General features: G+C 46.7%; 1 protein-coding gene across 2 annotated transcripts in view; it reads left to right on the top strand.

The window, feature by feature from the left end:
• LOC138295442 (angiopoietin-related protein 7-like) overlaps positions 1-20,943 on the top strand; it is a 186,832-nt gene that overhangs the window by 136,508 nt on the left and 29,381 nt on the right. For both annotated transcript variants that reach the window (XM_069233750.1, XM_069233749.1), the window contains exon 3: positions 19,419-19,641. In XM_069233750.1, coding sequence (XP_069089851.1) covers positions 19,419-19,641 — 223 coding nt within the window. The remainder of the gene's footprint in view (positions 1-19,418; positions 19,642-20,943) is intronic.

The following is a 20,943-nucleotide window of genomic DNA, read 5'->3' as shown; positions in this document are numbered from 1 at the left end:
CTTAGGCAGCAAGCTGCTGAAGAGTCCAAAGGCAAGAAAAATGGAACACATAGGGTCTATTGGGAAGATGGACTCCTGTACACTGAGGCAAGAGATCCCAAACCTGGTGCCACTAGGAGAGTGGTAGTGCCTCAGAGTTTCAGAGAGTTTATCCTGACCTTAGCCCATGATATTCCCCTTGCTGGGCATTTGGGACAAACCAAGACGTGGGAGAGGTTAGTCAACCTAACCTACTGGCCCAATATGTCCCAGAAGGTTAAGGAGTTTTGCCTCTCCTGTCCCACCTGTCAAGCCAGTGGTAAGACAGGTGGGCACCCAAAGGCCCCCCTCATTCCACTTCCAGTGGTGGGGGTCCCCTTTGAAAGAGTGGGTGTGGACATAGTTGGTCCACTAGAACCTCCCACAGCCTCAGGAAATATGTACATCCTAGTAGTAGTGGATCATGCTACTAGGTATCCTGAAGCTATTCCCCTTAGGTCGACTACTGCCCCTGCAGTAGCCAAGGCCCTCATTGGTATCTTTACCAGAGTGGGCTTCCCTAAGGAGGTGGTGTCTGACAGAGGTACCAACTTCATGTCAGCATACCTAAAACACATGTGGAATGAATGTGGGGTGACTTATAAATTCACTACACCATATCATCCACAAACTAATGGCCTTGTTGAGAGATTCAACAAGACATTAAAGGGCATGATCATGGGGCTCCCAGAGAAACTCAAAAGGAGATGGGATGTCCTCTTGCCATGTCTGCTTTTCACTTACAGAGAGGTGCCTCAGAAGGGAGTAGGATTCTCACCCTTTGAACTTCTGTTTGGCCACCCTGTAAGGGGACCACTTGCTCTTGTTAAAGAAGGCTGGGAGAGACCTCTTCATGAGCCTAAACAAGACATAGTGGACTATGTACTTGGCCTTCGCTCAAGGATGGCAGAGTACATGGAAAAGGCAAGTAAAAACCTTGAGGCCAGCCAACAACTCCAGAAGTTGTGGTATGACCAAAAGGCTGCACTGGTTGAATTTCAACCAGGGCAGAAAGTCTGGGTTCTGGAGCCTGTGGCTCCCAGGGCACTTCAGGACAAATGGAGTGGCCCTTACCCAGTACTAGAGAGGAAGAGTCAGGTCACCTACCTGGTGGACCTGGGCACAAGCAGGAGCCCCAAGAGGGTGATCCATGTGAACCGCCTTAAGCTCTTCCATGACAGGGCTGATGTAAATCTGTTGATGGTAACAGATGAGGACCAGGAAGCTGAGAGTGAACCTCTCCCTGATCTCCTCTCATCAGACCCTAAAGATGGCTCAGTAGATGGAGTGATCTACTCAGACACCCTCTCTAGCCAACAGCAGTCTGACTGTAGGAAGGTCCTGCAGCAGTTTGCTGAACTCTTTTCCCTAACCCCTGGTCAGACCCACCTGTGTACCCATGATGTGGACACAGGAGACAGCATGCCTGTCAAAAACAAAATATTTAGACAGTCTGATCAAGTTAAGGAAAGCATCAAGGTGGAAGTCCACAAGATGCTGGAATTGGGAGTAATTGAGTACTCTGACAGCCCCTGGGCTAGCCCAGTGGTCTTAGTCCCCAAACCTCACACCAAAGAAGGAAAGAGAGAGATGAGGTTTTGTGTGGACTACAGAGGTCTCAACTCTGTCACCAAGACAGATGCTCATCCCATTCCTAGAGCTGATGAGCTCATAGACAAATTAGGGGCTGCCAAATTCTTAAGTACCTTTGACTTAACAGCAGGGTACTGGCAAATCAAAATGGCCCCTGGAGCAAAAGAAAAGACAGCATTCTCCACACCTGATGGGCATTATCAGTTCACTGTTATGCCCTTTGGTTTAAAGAATGCCCCTGCCACCTTCCAAAGGTTGGTGAATCAAGTCCTTGCTGGGTTGGAATCCTTTAGTGCAGCTTATCTTGATGATATTGCTGTCTTCAGCTCCACCTGGCAGGATCACCTGGTCCACCTGAAGAAGGTTTTGAAGGCCCTGCAATCTGCAGGCCTCTCTATCAAGGCATCCAAATGCCAGATAGGGCAGGGAACTGTGGTTTACTTGGGACACCTTGTAGGTAGAGGCCAAGTTCAGCCACTCCAGCCTAAGATCCAGACTATTCTGGACTGGGCAGCTCCAAAAACCCAGACTCAAGTCAGGGCATTCCTTGGCTTGACTGGGTACTATAGGAGGTTTGTGAAGGGATATGGATCCATTGTGACAGCCCTCACAGAACTGACCTCCAAGAAAATGCCCAAGAAAGTAAACTGGACTGTAGAATGCCAACAGGCCTTTGACACCCTGAAACAAGCTATGTGCACAGCACCAGTTCTAAAAGCTCCAGATTACTCCAAGCAATTCATTGTGCAAACAGATGCCTCTGAACATGGGATAGGGGCAGTTTTGTCCCAAACAAATGATGATGGCCTTGACCAGCCTGTTGCTTTCATTAGCAGGAGGTTACTCCCCAGGGAGCAGCGTTGGAGTGCCATTGAGAGGGAGGCCTTTGCTGTGGTTTGGTCCCTGAAGAAGCTGAGACCATACCTCTTTGGTACTCACTTTCTAGTTCAGACTGACCACAGACCTCTCAGATGGCTGATGCAAATGAAAGGTGAAAATCCAAAACTGTTGAGGTGGTCCATCTCCCTACAGGGAATGGACTTTGTAGTGGAACACAGACCTGGGACTGCCCATGCCAATGCAGATGGCCTTTCCAGGTTCTTCCACTTAGAAAATGAAGACTCTCTTGGGAAAGGTTAGTCTCATCCTCTTTCGTTTGGGGGGGGGTTGTGTAAGGAAATGCCTCCTTGGCATGGTTACCCCCTGACTTTTTGCCTTTGCTGATGCTATGTTTTGAATTGAAAGTGTGCTGAGGCCTGCTAACCAGGCCCCAGCACCAGTGTGCTTTCCCTAACCTGTACTTTTGATTCCACAATTGGCACACCCTGGCATCCAGATAAGTCCCTTGTAACTGGTACCTCTGGTACCAAGGGCCCTGATGCCAGGGAAGGTCTCTAAGGGCTGCAGCATGTATTATGCCACCCTGGAGACCCCTCACTCAGCACAGACACACTGCTTACCAGCTTGTGTGTGCTAGTGAGAACAAAATGAGTAAGTCGACATGGCACTCCCCTCAGGGTGCCATGCCAGCCTCTCACTGCCTATGCAGAATAGGTAAGACACCCCTCTAGCAGGCCTTACAGCCCTAAGGCAGGGTGCACTATACCATAGGTGAGGGTACCAGTGCATGAGCACTGTGCCCCTACAGTGTCTAAGCAAAACCATAGACATTGTAAGTGCAGGGTAGCCATAAGAGTATATGGTCTGGGAGTCTGTTTTACACGAACTCCACAGCACCATAATGGCTACACTGAAAACTGGGAAGTTTGGTATCAAACTTCTCAGCACAATAAATGCCCACTGATGCCAGTGTACATTTTATTGTAAAATACACCACAGAGGGCACCTTAGAGGTGCCCCCTGAAACTTAACCGACTATCTGTGTAGGCTGACTGGTTCCAGCAGCCTGCCACACTAGAGACATGTTGCTGGCCCCATGGGGAGAGTGCCTTTGTCACTCTGAGGCCAGTAACAAAGCCTGCACTGGGTGGAGATGCTAACACCTCCCCCAGGCAGGAGCTGTAACACCTGGCGGTGAGCCTCAAAGGCTCACCCCTTTGTCACAGCACCGCAGGACACTCCAGCTAGTGGAGTTGCCCGCCCCCTCCGGCCCCGGCCCCCACTTTTGGCGGCAAGGCCGGAGAAAATAATGAGAATAACAAGGAGGAGTCACTGGCCAGTCAGGACAGCCCCTAAGGTGTCCTGAGCTGAGGTGACTCTAACTTTTAGAAATCCTCCATCTTGCAGATGGAGGATTCCCCCAATAGGATTAGGGATGTGACCCCCTCCCCTTGGGAGGAGGCACAAAGAGGGTGTACCCACCCTCAGGGCTAGTAGCCATTGGCTACTAACCCCCCAGACCTAAACACGCCCTTAAATTTAGTATTTAAGGGCTTCCCTGAACCTAAAGATTTAGATTCCTGCAACTACAAGAAGAAGGACTGCCGAGCTGACAAACCCCTGCAGAGGAAGAACAGAAGACACCAACTGCCTTGGCCCCAGACTTACCGGCCTGTCTCCTGCCTTCCAAAGAAACCTGCTCCAGCGACGCTTTCCAAGGGACCAGCGACCTCTGAATCCTCCGAGGACTGCCCTGCTTCGAAAAAGACAAGAAACTCCCGAGGACAGCGGCACTGCTCCAAAAGAACTGCAACTTTGTTACAAGGAGCAGATTTAAAGACCCCTGCAACTCCTCGCAAGAAGCGTGAGACTTGCAACACTGCACCCGGCGACCCCGACTCGACTGGTGGAGAACAACCAACTCAGGGAGGACCCTCCGGCGACTCTACGACTGTGAGTAACCAAAGTTGTCCCCCCTGAGCCCCCACAGCGACGCCTGCAGAGGGAATCCCCAGGCTCCCCCTGACCGCGACTGTCCGAACTCCATTTCCCGACACCTGGAAAAGACCCTTCACCCGCAGCCCCCAGCCCCTAAAGAAACGGAACTTCTCTGCAGGAGTGACCCCCAGGAGGCCCTCTCCCTTGCCCAGGTGGTGGCTACCCCGAGGAGCCACCCCCTTGCCTGCCTGCATCGCTGAAGAGACCCCTTGGTCTCCCATTGAAACCTGAAGGAAACCCGACGCGTGTTTGCACACTGCACCCGGCCGCCCCCGCGCTGCTGAGGGTGTACTTTCTGTGCTACTTTGTGTCCCCCCCGGTGCCCTACAAAACCCCCCTGGTCTGCCCTCCGAAGACGCGGGTACTTACCTGCTGGCAGACTGGAACCGGGGCACCCCCTTCTCTCCATTATAGCCTATGTGTTTTGGGCACCTCTTTGACCTTTGCACCTGACCGGCCCTGAGCTGCTGGTGTGATAACTTTGGGGTTGCTCTGAACCCCCAACGGTGGACTACCTTGGACCAAGAACTGAACCCTGTAAGTGCCTTACTTACCTGTTGAAACTAACAATAACTTACCTCCCCCAGGAACTGTGAAAATTGCAGTGTCCACTTTTAAAACAGCTTATTGTGTTTTATGTAAAAAGTATACATGCTAAAGTAATGATTCAAAGTTCCTAGAGTACTTACCTGCAATACCTTTCAAATGAGCTATTACATGTAAAATTTGAACCTGTGGTTCTTAAAATAAACTAAGAAAAGCTATTTTTTATAACAAAACCTATTGGCTGGATTTGTCTCTGAGTGTGTGTACCTCATTTATTGCCTATGTGTATGTACAACAAATGCTTAACACTACTCCTTGGATAAGCCTACTGCTCGACCACACTACCACAAAATAGAGCATTAGTATTATCTCTTTTTACCACTATTTTACCTCTAAGGGGAACCCTTGGACTCTGTGCATGCTATTCCTTACTTTGAAATAGCACATACAGAGCCAACTTCCTACATTGGTGGATCAGCGGTGGGGTACAAGACTTTGCATTTGCTGGACTACTCAGCCAATACCTGATCACACGACAAATTCCAAAATTGTCATTAGAAATTGATTTTTGCAATTTGAAAAGTTTTCTAAATTCTTTAAAGTCCTGCTAGGGCCTTGTGTTAGTCCCTGTTAGCATTTCTTTTAGAGTTTAAAAGTTTTTAAAAGTTTGAATTAGATTCTAGAACTAGTTTTAGATTCTTAAAAGCATTCCAACTTTTAGAAGAATAATGTCTAGTACAGAGATGAATGTGGTGGAACTCGACACCACACCTTACCTCCATCTCCAGATGAAAGAGCTAAGGTCACTCTGTAACATAAGAAAAATAACAATGGGCTCCAGACCTACCAAAGTACAGCTCCAGGAGCTGTTGGCAGAGTATGATAGAGCCAACCCCTCTGTGGATAACACAGAGGAGGATGATAGTGAACTGGAGGAAGAATCCCCTCCACCAGTCCTATCTAGGGAGAACAGGGCTTCTCAAGCCCTGACTCCAAAAATAATAGTCAGAGATGCTGGCTCCCTCACAGGAGGGTCCAGCCTCTCTGAAATCACTGAGGATAACTCCAGTGAAGAGGACATCCAGTTAGCCAGGATGGCCAAAAGATTGGCTTTGGAAAAACAGATCCTAGCCATAGAAAGGGAAAGACAAGAGATGGGCCTAGGACCCATCAATGGTGGCAGCAACATAACTAGGGTCAGAGATTCTCCTGACATGTTGAAAATCCCCAAAGGGATTGTAACTAAATATGAAGATGGTGATGACATCACCAAATGGTTCACAGCTTTTGAGAGGGCTTGTGAAACCAGAAAAGTGAACAAATCTCACTGGGGTGCTCTCCTTTGGGAAATGTTCACAGGAAAGTGTAGGGATAGACTCCTCACACTCTCTAAAAAAGATGCAGAATCTTATGACCTCATGAAGGGTACCCTGATTGAGGGCTTTGGATTCTCCACTGAGGAGTATAGGATTAGATTCAGGGGGGCTCAAAAATCCTCGAGCCAGACCTGGGTTGACTTTGTAGACTACTCAGTAAAAACACTAGATGGTTGGATTCAAGGCAATGGTGTAAATGATTATGATGGGCTGTACAATTTATTTGTGAAAGAACACCTATTAAGTAATTGTTTCAATGATAAACTGCATCAGCATCTGGTGGACCTAGGACCAATTTCTCCCCAAGAATTGGGAAAGAAGGCGGACCATTGGGTCAAGACTAGGGTGTCCAAAACTTCCACAGGGGGTGACCAAAAGAAAGGGGTCACCAAACCTCCCCAGGGGAAAGGTGGTGAGACAGCCAAAAACAAAGATAGTAAAGAGTCTTCTACAGGCCCCCAAAAACCTGCACAGGAGGGTGGGCCCAGAGCCTCTTCACAAAACAATTCTGGGTACAAGGGTAAAAACTTTGATCCCAAAAAGGCCTGGTGTCGTAACTGTAGTCAGTCTGGACACCAAACTGGAGACAAGGCCTGTCCCAAGAAAGATACCACTTCTAACTCCCATCCAGCTAAAACTGGAATGGCCAGTCTCCAAGTGGGATCAACAGTGTGCCCAGAGCAAATCAGGTGTCACACTGAAGCTACATTAGTCTCTGAGGGTGGGGTGGATTTAGCCACACTGGCTGCCTGGCCCCCTAACATGCAAAAATACAGGCAGCAACTCTTAATTAATGGGACAAGTGTAGAGGGCCTGAGGGATACAGGTGCCAGTGTCACCATGGTGACAGAGAAACTGGTTTCCCCTGTCCAATACCTGACTGGACAAACCTATCCAGTCACCAATGCTGACAATCAGACTAAAGTACATCCCATGGCAATGGTAACTTTAGAGTGGGGAGGGGTCAATGGCCTGAAACAGGTGGTGGTCTCCTCAAATACCCCAGTAGACTGTTTGCTTGGAAACGACCTGGAGACCTCAGCATGGGCTGAGGTAGAACTGAAAACCCATGCAGCCATGCTGGGTATCCCTGAACTGGTGTGTGTCAAGACTAGGGCACAGTGCAAGGCACAGGGTGAAAAAGTAGAGCTGGAGTCTGGAAAAATGGCCCAGCCTACCAAGAGAAAAGGAAAGTCAGCTGGGAAACCAGCTGCAACACAACACCAAAAAGAGAACCTCTCTTCTCGGGAAGAAGTTCTGCCCTCTGAGGGAACTGAGCCTATGGAACTGGAACCTTATCAGGTTGAGCTCTTAGGCCCAGGGGGACCCTCAAGGGAAGAGTTGTGTAAGGGACAAGAAACCTGTCCCTCCCTTGAAGGCATTAGGCAGCAAGCTGCTGAAGAGTCCAAAGGCAAGAAAAATGGAACACATAGGGTCTATTGGGAAGATGGACTCCTGTACACTGAGGCAAGAGATCCCAAACCTGGTGCCACTAGGAGAGTGGTAGTGCCTCAGAGTTTCAGAGAGTTTATCCTGACCTTAGCCCATGATATTCCCCTTGCTGGGCATTTGGGACAAACCAAGACGTGGGAGAGGTTAGTCAACCACTTCTACTGGCCCAATATGTCCTAGAAGGTTAAGGAGTTTTGCCTCTCCTGTCCCACCTGTCAAGCCAGTGGTAAGACAGGTGGGCACCCAAAGGCCCCCCTCATTCCACTTCCAGTGGTGGGGGTCCCCTTTGAAAGAGTGGGTGTGGACATAGTTGGTCCACTAGAACCTCCCACAGCCTCAGGAAATATGTACATCCTAGTAGTAGTGGATCATGCTACTAGGTATCCTGAAGCTATTCCCCTTAGGTCGACTACTGCCCCTGCAGTAGCCAAGGCCCTCATTGGTATCTTTACCAGAGTGGGCTTCCCTAAGGAGGTGGTGTCTGACAGAGGTACCAACTTCATGTCAGCATACCTAAAACACATGTGGAATGAATGTGGGGTGACTTATAAATTCACTACACCATATCATCCACAAACTAATGGCCTTGTTGAGAGATTCAACAAGACATTAAAGGGCATGATCATGGGGCTCCCAGAGAAACTCAAAAGGAGATGGGATGTCCTCTTGCCATGTCTGCTTTTCACTTACAGAGAGGTGCCTCAGAAGGGAGTAGGATTCTCACCCTTTGAACTTCTGTTTGGCCACCCTGTAAGGGGACCACTTGCTCTTGTTAAAGAAGGCTGGGAGAGACCTCTTCATGAGCCTAAACAAGACATAGTGGACTATGTACTTGGCCTTCGCTCAAGGATGGCAGAGTACATGGAAAAGGCAAGTAAAAACCTTGAGGCCAGCCAACAACTCCAGAAGTTGTGGTATGACCAAAAGGCTGCACTGGTTGAATTTCAACCAGGGCAGAAAGTCTGGGTTCTGGAGCCTGTGGCTCCCAGGGCACTTCAGGACAAATGGAGTGGCCCTTACCCAGTACTAGAGAGGAAGAGTCAGGTCACCTACCTGGTGGAGCTGGGCACAAGCAGGAGCCCCAAGAGGGTGATCCATGTGAACCGCCTTAAGCTCTTCCATGACAGGGCTGATGTAAATCTGTTGATGGTAACAGATGAGGACCAGGAAGCTGAGAGTGAACCTCTCCCTGATCTCCTCTCATCAGACCCTAAAGATGGCTCAGTAGATGGAGTGATCTACTCAGACACCCTCTCTAGCCAACAGCAGTCTGACTGTAGGAAGGTCCTGCAGCAGTTTGCTGAACTCTTTTCCCTAACCCCTGGTCAGACCCACCTGTGTACCCATGATGTGGACACAGGAGACAGCATGCCTGTCAAAAACAAAATATTTAGACAGTCTGATCAAGTTAAGGAAAGCATCAAGGTGGAAGTCCACAAGATGCTGGAATTGGGAGTAATTGAGTACTCTGACAGCCCCTGGGCTAGCCCAGTGGTCTTAGTCCCCAAACCTCACACCAAAGAAGGAAAGAGAGAGATGAGGTTTTGTGTGGACTACAGAGGTCTCAACTCTGTCACCAAGACAGATGCTCATCCCATTCCTAGAGCTGATGAGCTCATAGACAAATTAGGGGCTGCCAAATTCTTAAGTACCTTTGACTTAACAGCAGGGTACTGGCAAATCAAAATGGCCCCTGGAGCAAAAGAAAAGACAGCATTCTCCACACCTGATGGGCATTATCAGTTCACTGTTATGCCCTTTGGTTTAAAGAATGCCCCTGCCACCTTCCAAAGGTTGGTGAATCAAGTCCTTGCTGGGTTGGAATCCTTTAGTGCAGCTTATCTTGATGATATTGCTGTCTTCAGCTCCACCTGGCAGGATCACCTGGTCCACCTGAAGAAGGTTTTGAAGGCCCTGCAATCTGCAGGCCTCTCTATCAAGTCATCCAAATGCCAGATAGGGCAGGGAACTGTGGTTTACTTGGAACACCTTGTAGGTGGAGGCCAAGTTCAGCCACTCCAGCCTAAGATCCAGACTATTCTGGACTGGGCAGCTCCAAAAACCCAGACTCAAGTCAGGGCATTCCTTGGCTTGACTGGGTACTATAGGAGGTTTGTGAAGGGATATGGATCCATTGTGACAGCCCTCACAGAACTGACCTCCAAGAAAATGCCCAAGAAAGTAAACTGGACTGTAGAATGCCAACAGGCCTTTGACACCCTGAAACAAGCTATGTGCACAGCACCAGTTCTAAAAGCTCCAGATTACTCCAAGCAATTCATTGTGCAAACAGATGCCTCTGAACATGGGATAGGGGCAGTTTTGTCCCAAACAAATGATGATGGCCTTGACCAGCCTGTTGCTTTCATTAGCAGGAGGTTACTCCCCAGGGAGCAGCGTTGGAGTGCCATTGAGAGGGAGGCCTTTGCTGTGGTTTGGTCCCTGAAGAAGCTGAGACCATACCTCTTTGGTACTCACTTTCTAGTTCAGACTGACCACAGACCTCTCAGATGGCTGATGCAAATGAAAGGTGAAAATCCAAAACTGTTGAGGTGGTCCATTTCCCTACAGGGAATGGACTTTGTAGTGGAACACAGACCTGGGACTGCCAATGCAGATGGCCTTTCCAGGTTCTTCCACTTAGAAAATGAAGACTCTCTTGGGAAAGGTTAGTCTCATCCTCTTTCGTTTGGGGGGGGTTGTGTAAGGAAATGCCTCCTTGGCATGGTTACCCCCTGACTTTTTGCCTTTGCTGATGCTATGTTTTGAATTGAAAGTGTGCTGAGGCCTGCTAACCAGGCCCCAGCACCAGTGTGCTTTCCCTAGCCTGTACTTTTGATTCCACAATTGGCACACCCTGGCATCCAGATAAGTCCCTTGTAACTGGTACCTCTGGTACCAAGGGCCCTGATGCCAGGGAAGGTCTCTAAGGGCTGCAGCATGTATTATGCCACCCTGGAGACCCCTCACTCAGCACAGACACACTGCTTACCAGCTTGTGTGTGCTAGTGAGAACAAAATGAGTAAGTCGACATGGCACTCCCCTCAGGGTGCCATGCCAGCCTCTCACTGCCTATGCAGAATAGGTAAGACACCCCTCTAGCAGGCCTTACAGCCCTAAGGCAGGGTGCACTATACCATAGGTGAGGGTACCAGTGCATGAGCACTGTGCCCCTACAGTGTCTAAGCAAAACCTTAGACATTGTAAGTGCAGGGTAGCCATAAGAGTATATGGTCTGGGAGTCTGTTTTACACGAACTCCACAGCACCATAATGGCTACACTGAAAACTGGGAAGTTTGGTATCAAACTTCTCAGCACAATAAATGCCCACTGATGCCAGTGTACATTTTATTGTAAAATACACCACAGAGGGCACCTTAGAGGTGCCCCCTGAAACTTAACCGACTATCTGTGTAGGCTGACTGGTTCCAGCAGCCTGCCACACTAGAGACATGTTGCTGGCCCCATGGGGAGAGTGCCTTTGTCACTCTGAGGCCAGTAACAAAGCCTGCACTGGGTGGAGATGCTAACACCTCCCCCAGGCAGGAGCTGTAACACCTGGCGGTGAGCCTCAAAGGCTCACCCCTTTGTCACAGCACCGCAGGACACTCCAGCTAGTGGAGTTGCCCGCCCCCTCCGGCCCCCACTTTTGGCGGCAAGGCCGGAGAAAATAATGAGAATAACAAGGAGGAGTCACTGGCCAGTCAGGACAGCCCCTAAGGTGTCCTGAGCTGAGGTGACTCTAACTTTTAGAAATCCTCCATCTTGCAGATGGAGGATTCCCCCAATAGGATTAGGGATGTGACCCCCTCCCCTTGGGAGGAGGCACAAAGAGGGTGTACCCACCCTCAGGGCTAGTAGCCATTGGCTACTAACCCCCCAGACCTAAACACGCCCTTAAATTTAGTATTTAAGGGCTTCCCTGAACCTAAAGATTTAGATTCCTGCAACTACAAGAAGAAGGACTGCCGAGCTGACAAACCCCTGCAGAGGAAGAACAGAAGACACCAACTGCCTTGGCCCCCTACTTACCGGCCTGTCTCCTGCCTTCCAAAGAAACCTGCTCCAGCGACGCTTTCCAAGGGACCAGCGACCTCTGAATCCTCCGAGGACTGCCCTGCTTCGAAAAAGACAAGAAACTCCCGAGGACAGCGGCACTGCTCCAAAAGAACTGCAACTTTGTTACAAGGAGCAGATTTAAAGACCCCTGCAACTCCCCGCAAGAAGCGTGAGACTTGCAACACTGCACCCGGCGACCCCGACTCGACTGGTGGAGAACAACCAACTCAGGGAGGACCCTCCGGCGACTCTACGACTGTGAGTAACCAAAGTTGTCCCCCCTGAGCCTCCACAGCGACGCCTGCAGAGGGAATCCCCAGGCTCCCCCTGACCGCGACTGTCCGAACTCCATTTCCCGACGGCTGGAAAAGACCCTGCACCCGCAGCCCCCAGCCCCTAAAGAAACGGAACTTCTGTGCAGGAGTGACCCCCAGGAGGCCCTCTCCCTTGCCCAGGTGGTGGCTACCCCGAGGAGCCACCCCCTTGCCTACCTGCATCGCTGAAGAGACCCCTTGGTCTCCCATTGAAACCTGAAGGAAACCCGACGCTTGTTTGCACACTGCACCCGGCCGCCCCCGCGCTGCTGAGGGTGTACTTTCTGTGCTACTTTGTGTCCCCCCCTGTGCCCTACAAAACCCCCCTGGTCTGCCCTCCGAAGACGCGGGTACTTACCTGCTGGCAGACTGGAACCGGGGCACCCCCTTCTCTCCATTATAGCCTATGTGTTTTGGGCACCTCTTTGACCTTTGCACCTGACCGGCCCTGAGCTGCTGGTGTGATAACTTTGGGGTTGCTCTGAACCCCCAACGGTGGACTACCTTGGACCAAGAACTGAACCCTGTAAGTGCCTTACTTACCTGTTGAAACTAACAATAACTTACCTCCCCCAGGAACTGTGAAAATTGCACTGTGTCCACTTTTAAAACAGCTTATTGTGTTTTATGTAAAAAGTATACATGCTAAAGTAATGATTCAAAGTTCCTAGAGTACTTACCTGCAATACCTTTCAAATGAGCTATTACATGTAAAATTTGAACCTGTGGTTCTTAAAATAAACTAAGAAAAGATATTTTTTATAACAAAACCTATTGGGTGGATTTGTCTCTGAGTGTGTGTACCTCATTTATTGCCTATGTGTATGTACAACAAATGCTTAACACTACTCCTTGGATAAGCCTACTGCTCGACCACACTACCACAAAATAGAGCATTAGTATTATCTCTTTTTACCACTATTTTACCTCTAAGGGGAACCCTTGGACTCTGTGCATGCTATTCCTTACTTTGAAATAGCACATACAGAGCCAACTTCCTACAAGCGCACTCTGCACATCTTGCATCTACCTTTATAACTCAGGCAGTACCTCATGTCTAGTTGTGCATATGTTCACAAACACATTTCATTATGTAACATATTCTTGTGGATTGCATGCCTTAATAGGGAGATATCTGAAGTTCCTTTTGGGAATTAGTTTGTCGTGTACTGATCTAATAGGTGTGTTTAGTGAATGACTTAAATGTAAGCGTGGGCTTTAAACTACACTCCGCTGGCGGAGTTCATAGGGTTTTGCCCACTTCGCATTTCACTTGGCGCTCGGAGTTTGGCACAAACTGCAGCATTCGCTGCGTGGCAGAGTTTACCACCCACCTACTAGTTGCTTGGCGTGACGCAGCACAAAATATACAGCGCAGACGCAACAAAGGTCTGCGGCTCCTCCTTCTCACCCGCTATTGGGCTACCTCAGTTCCCGTTCGGCTCTGACCCACATTAATTTTTTTTTTAAACCAAACACTTGGCTGCTAGGTATGGTAGGGCTATGCCGTGGCTGGATAGCAGCCCAATGGCATGCTGGTCGGTACTTGGCAGAGATTGGGCAGCTGGAGGGTTGAGGGTGGGATCAGTGGCTGGTCACTGAGGACCAGGGGGCTGGGCTCAGAGCGGGCAGTACAACCAGACTACTACCACGGCCAGGATCTGTAATGTTGCTCCTGCAGCCTATTCCAGGCCTCCGCCCTGTGACCCACATCGGGGGCTGGCAACAAGGACTGTGGTGGCATCTCCACCCTCGTTCTGCCCAGGCTGCTGCTCCTGCCACAGTGTGAGCTGGGCGGTCGGGGAATGAGAGACCCGAGGGCCATGGCACAGGGACAGACAGCCAGCACCGTAGAGTCACCACTAGCTGCCAGCACTGCCGAAGTAAGCTCAAAGTCCATAAATAAGCTGTTCTAGTGTAGTGTGGTGTGGTTGTAGCAACCACGTTGTTTTAACTGTCTCTCTATGTCTGTGGCTAGTCTCAGTCTGTCCAGTTTATGGGCATGATCTGACGTATTTTCAGATAGTCGATGCACTTATGGGGGCATATACATTGATGTCTTCTGTACAGTGTACATGTTTTAAGGATGTGAGTGCACATCTACAGATGGCTATGTCTATGTGTTGATGAAAGCTGAAACCCCTGTGTGTACATTGTGTGCACATGTCTTCAGTATGCATTATGGACCTATACACAGGATTGCACCTTGATGGCTGCAGGGTGTACAATATGTGCACACAACTTTGGTGTGCATGTGTGCATGCCTTTACAGTGGTTGGTGTGTGCAGAATCAGTTACTAGTGTACTGGGAGCGGCGAGCTGCGGATGGCACCTTGGAGCAGCGGTATGCTTTTGTTTACCAAGTGAAAGTGGACCTTCTCTCACTACTCTGCTTGGGAACATGTGGGCAGCAATAAAGAATTCTGTGCCTATTAGCCACATATTCACAGTACATGATGGGTTTTCAGATTTAGGCCTATGCACAATTGGCAGTCCTTGCAGAGGCATCTATTGTTGTGCAGAGGGGGGCAGGCGTGGCTGCATTTAGATTCGTTTGTGTCATCACACCACAGAATACTACGGATTTCATTCTTATCTACAATTTCTGAGCTGTCTGTGTTATGTTTCGGTTGATGAAAAGAGCTGGCCTATTCCCCTGCAGCTCCTTTAAATGCATTGTCATGTTGTTTGAGCCAAACATCATCTCCTGTGACCAGATGGGCGGAACTCCGCGGAATCGAACAGAGTTTTTATATAACTCCACAGAATTCCATAAAGTGAAACTCCACCCACCTCTACTTAAATGGGTAACTCATTCCTCTTGCTTTGACATCTTCCATCATGATTTCTATATTCTGTAGCTTATGGTCCATGCAGATGTAGTTTGAGTTATCATTGTATTTGTTGCCGTACCAATGATTAGGAAAATGTATTATTTAAGCCACTGAAATGTTTCTCATGTATTGTTTCCTGTGTTCTGGGTGAGTGGTATACCGAACAAGACAGGCTAGAAAGGTTCCTTTAACATTAGATGCTTCTCTTAGCAGGTCTAACTATGTGTAAAACCATGGCAGGTTTTCATGGTAAGTTATCAATTTCTGCAACTGCTGGTCTGGGGACTTAGTTACTATATATTTAGTAAAAAGTCCTGTGTAGCTTCACATTCAATCCATAAAGAAAATATCTCTTTACCACATAATGCAGTTGTCATATACAACAAACAGAATATCTCTAATTAGCATTTCAACCAGTCTATGAGTACTGTTCGTACATATGCAGCTCTCAATAGTTACCATGATTAAATTAATGCAGATGTTTCCTTTAAGCTTAAGAAAACCTTTTAAGAAGAGGGAATACAGTTCCTCTCCAAGGGAGGGAATTTAACTCATGCCAATTGCATGTCTCCATCTCAGTAAGCAGTGTAGGTTTTTAGGTTGTAGGCCCTCGGTGACCCTTAGCTAACCTTAGTGTCCCACATTTAGTGCCACTCTCAAAGTCAAGGCTTTGGCCAGGGACCACAATTATATCTTGGAGGCCCTTTGAAGCAGAGAGAGCCAATAGGTGTCCCACAAACCCTAGCTCAGGCAGCACAAGAAAGAAAAGCTGTGCACAGACTTAGAATCGGACCTGCCAGAGACCTTAAAAATATTTGTCAGTTGGCTCACCCTAGCCGGCCCCACAACTTATAATAAACTCAAAGAACTATATTACAAGTCTATACTATACACCAGACTATTACAGGATGTGCAGAAAAATAATAGCAGCGATCATTAATACATTGACAAGAGTGAACACTAAAGAAGTATACAAGATGAAAAGCCCAACCAAATTTTAACCCATGTAGAAGTGTGTTTATGAGAATATGCCATTGGGTTCTGCTGAGAGGCCTGCATAATAAGAAGTGTAATAACAGAGTTGCATACCTGTGCAAGGCTGAAAACAGCCATTCTTGAAGCAGCCCATGCGCACTCATGAGCAGTGTGAGACCTGGCATCCTTGGAGTGGTTGCCCCTGTCTTTTTGCCTCTGCCTCCTGTATTTTTGACTCAGCTGGATTTCACTTTTTCTGGTTTTGGTACTCTTGGAACTTTACCACTGCCAACCAGGGCTAAAGTGCAAGTGATCGCTGTTTAAATTGTGACTATGAATGATTATTAATGATTGGAATATTTGATTTACTAGTAGGTCCCGAGTATAGTGCACTATGTGTGCCCAGGGCCTGTAAATCAAATGCTACTAGTGGGCCTGCAGCACTGTTTGTGCCACCCACATGAGTAGCCCTGTAAACATGTCTCAGATCTACAATTGCAGTGTCTGTGTGCAGTTTTAAACTACCATGTTGCCAGGCCCAAATCATCTTTTATAGTACATGTAAGGCACCCCTAAGGCAGGCCCTAGGTAGCCCAATGGGCAGGGTGTAGTGTGTTTAAAAGGTAGGACATGTACTGGTGTGTTTTACATGTCCTGATAGTGAAATACTCATTCGTTTTTCACTTTTGTAAGGCCTATCTTTCCTATAAGTTAACATGGGGATTGCCTTTACATATCTTTTACATGCAGTTTCCCATTGGGAGCAGGTGGAGAAATTGAGTTTGGGGTCTCTGAACTCACATTTTAAAAACACATCTTTTGATAAAGTTGGTTTTTAGATTGTCTGTTTGAAAATGTCACTTCTAGAAAGTGGGCATTTTCTTGCTTAACCATTCTGCGTCTCTGCTTGGCTTTTGAATCCATGTCTGGGTCATACTGATAGCTGGGCTGTTTGTGAATTCACTCTAGACAGTGACACAGAGGTGTGTCCTGCATATCCTGATGAGTCTTCCTGGGCTAGCGCGGGAGGGAGGAGCTGACACCTGCTGTTGAAAGGGCTGTGCCTGACCCCTCACAGTACAGTCTCCAATCCCCTAGAGTGTGACTGTGGCAGGGCTAGGAAGAGGCATGGTCTTGTGCACTACAAAGAATTTCCTTTGAAGTTTGCCTACTTCAAGGCAGAATTGGGTGCCAAAACTTCAACATCACCGCACAAAGCCAAGGCTGCCTGTCCGTAAATTGACGCATCCCTTCCTGCGAGGAAAGAATCGACACATCGCTCACCCGCCGGGGAAAGAATCAATACACGGCCTCACTTGCGAGTAAGGAATCAACGCATCACTTGCTTTTCTGATGCACCCTCACCGATGAGGCTTTATTTTTTATGCATAACAGGTACTTTGTGCTAAAACCACGCATCCATTGATTCTTATGGAATAAGACTCTTTTTAAAATTTAAAACATGATATCTTTACTTGTATATGTTGGTTTTTTGTCATTTCTGTCTTATTTGCTTTAGATAAATATTGACTACTTTTCTAAACTGGTGTGGAGTGCTTTTGTGGTGTTTTCAAAGTGTTATTCTATGTGTTTGTGCAAATACTTTAGACGTTGCCTATGAGATAAGCCTGACTGTTTGTGCCGAGCTACCAAGGGGATGAGCAGGGATTATCTTGGGTTTGTGACTCCCCTGCCCTAACTAGAGGGAGGCCCCCTACTTGGACAGAGTGTAAACTGACTGCCAACTAGAGACCTCATTTCTAACAAGCAGCATAGTGATATAACGACTTCAAAGCATTATTGTTTGAGAAAGATATTGTCTCTGCAACAACAAATTAGCAATTTGTAATAAGTCTTTCAATGTGAAAAAACATGACAAATTTGGTCACTCTCTTTTTCATGATATGCATGAGGATATGCATTTAGGAAGGCACACCAGTGAGGCAAACATTGACATATGAGTTTATATCAAAGGCAATATACATTAGAAGTAGCATTTGATCATTATACATTTAACTGTTATGTTAAACATTGTTCCAAAGGAGAAGTGTTTGCATCCATCTGAGATAATCGCATCACAAACAGTATAACTGTGTTGTGAAGGAAAAGAGGGGGCATTAGACTATTGAAGATAGGTCATAGTTTAGACCATAGGGCTTAGACCTAGCAGTGAACACAACAACACTTATAACTCCTAAACCACCAGTTTTTCTACTGCTGTTTCTGTTACAGAACTCATGGCAATAACCAGGATCTCTTTAATTGTTTTAGAAGAAGATCCCTATATAGCAGATAAATTACCTGTTCCCTACATGAAAATATTGATCTTCCTACACAAGGGAACCTCTTAAGCAAAAGGAACAATCAAAGATTGGCATCCACGTATATCTACCACTTAATCTTAATGAATTTGATTTATCCCGGAATGTGAGTGAGTGATCTGACCATGATGACACATGCACATTGTCTTGTCATAGGATGACCCTGCGGGTATGCTGATTTTAGCCGGTCAGTTGCTACAGACGTGGAGGCCTTTATTGCTACTGGTGGTGCACTAGATTGCCTGAAGGCTATGAACCTTGTATTGATATCACTGTTGAGCTTATAAGAGACACATCTCATCTCACAAATAGATCTTTGTGCTGGTTTGTTGGCATCTATGTGGGGCTGCCTTAGACATCAAAAACTATAGGTGTTAGCCAACTGCAATCATGAAACTTACTGTAGACACTAAAGAGTAGCTTTGTTAATTATACTTCTATAAACAATGCACCAAATAATAGAACAGCCAGAAAAGAGCATTCTTTAAAAATATATGGCCTCGCCAGAAATGCTGACTCCATGTATGTAAATGAATATTGAATTTGGAAAATAGAAAACAATGTATGCAGGTTTAATATAGGTTACAAAAACAGCAGCGTAGCAATAAAATCATGAAATCATATCTGTCACTTGTCCTTCTAAGACAAAAGCTTTTAAAATATGGGTATGAAAAAGGATGAGAGAATTGTGTGGATCACCCTCACCTTGTTGTTTCTCTTGATTATAACCTAGTTACCTTTTCCATAACTTTATTTTCAGAAAAGCATGTTTTATGGGATATCACAACATTAGGGCTGACCTTGCCTGCCAAATGAATGGAAAAATAAATTACTCAACAAAAAAGCAATTGCCACTGAAATGTATTATGTGTAAAGGCTTCTCATACAGATTTATTATGGATAGCCTGCAAAGCTGGCTGAAATCTACCATCTGGTGTGTCAAAGGGGCCAGTCATTCCATCCCCTCTGCATGAGAGATTGAAAATAAACTTTATAAGGGCCAATCCGTTTGTCCTCTCCAATTTCACTTGCAAACTCCATGGTGACACATACGACCCATTGAGGATCTCCTTTTGTGTGTTATCCCCAGAACGAAGAAAGAAGCAGTCGCAATACCACAGTGGAGCGGAGAATCCGTGACCTGGAGCAGCGGTCCCACGAATCCCACACACTACAGCACATCCAGGCCACGCTGATTTACGACATGCAGGCGCAGATCCACAACCTGTCCATGATGGTAGAATTGGCCCGACACAACCCAACGTGCATGGCCTCCGCGGATATGAGAGCCCACCAGGATGTGCTGCACTCAGGTCACAGAAAATGACAGGAATCAACAGGGTGGTTTACATGTGGAATGTGGGAGTATACATAGGCACCAGTGGTGTATGACTGAATAATGGTAAAATCTGACTAACGTGTTGATATGTTGAATTAAAATAAAGTTTTCATTTCACTAACCAGATATAATTCTTATTTTTCTATAAATCATGTAGTGCTGTCCATTGCAGTATACATAACGAGCTGCAACTCCAGCACAAACATAATTACATTCTAACACAGTTTATGGAATGCAAGACATACCAAAAACCTTTTACAGACCTACAACCATGGTCAACTATTGAAGAATTGTTTCCTTTCAAATTCCCTTGATCATTTAAAATATGACTAAAAGTGGTACAGGATATTCATGTATGGGGATTGACATGACATTCAATTCTAAATTTGAAAGGTTTTAGCTATTTTCTCACTTCCAACCCAACAAAAGTTGGCAAAGCTAATATCTGCACCAATGCATGTGGTACAATTATTTACAAGAGTAATTGACAAGCATTGCACGAACCATTGATGTTTATCACTGTAAAGTCTGCTCTGTAGGCTGGGAAATGTTAATGCTGTGAAAAATAACAAAAATTGCTTTCTGTATGGAAAGCATAGGAGATAAAGGATTGAATGTGGCAAGTACACTTGATGATTAGAGTGCAATTTTCAGATGTAAAATAGTCCCTGATGCATTCCAATCGAAGCACTTTCCGAAAGGCAAAATATTACACCATATAGCCAATAGTTTAAGGTGAGATAGTAATGCTCCTCGAGCCAAACCCCACTTCTATTATTAAAGAACTGGAAACAAAATGTCTTGTAGAAAGCTGTGCTGTCAAGCCAGACCTAAAATGGCTGGCTCAGTCTTTAAACAACTTCCAATTTGATTGGAAGATGCAAGATGAGAAAAATATTTGCTTACGTTTTAATAACTGTAGTGCAGGAATGCAGGGTCACATATTGTCAACCCTTTTTGTACCAAATTTTATAATATTGAGACTATTTTTAAACTGACATAGCTTTTAAGTCCGCTTTCCATGGCAAAACAACAAACACTTTCTCTCCAATATTGTGCTCTCTCGAAGCAAATATATTGTCTTAATTTTACTGCAAAATGTGTAAAATATTAGGGTTATTAGGGTTGTTATGGGAGATTGAAAGTGAAAGCCTGAATCCACTGGCGCTTATGATGGGCATGGCCATGCGTTTGTGGCTTCCAAACATTTTTTGCAACTATATGTTTGGATTTTACATTGATTTTATGAAGTCCATTGTAGTAAACCAGTATTGCT

Source organism: Pleurodeles waltl, chromosome 5 (assembly GCF_031143425.1).
Source record: "Pleurodeles waltl isolate 20211129_DDA chromosome 5, aPleWal1.hap1.20221129, whole genome shotgun sequence".
NCBI lineage: Eukaryota > Metazoa > Chordata > Amphibia > Caudata > Salamandridae > Pleurodeles > Pleurodeles waltl.
Note: the sequence above shows the minus strand (reverse complement) of the source record. Positions and strands in the feature narration are given on the sequence as shown.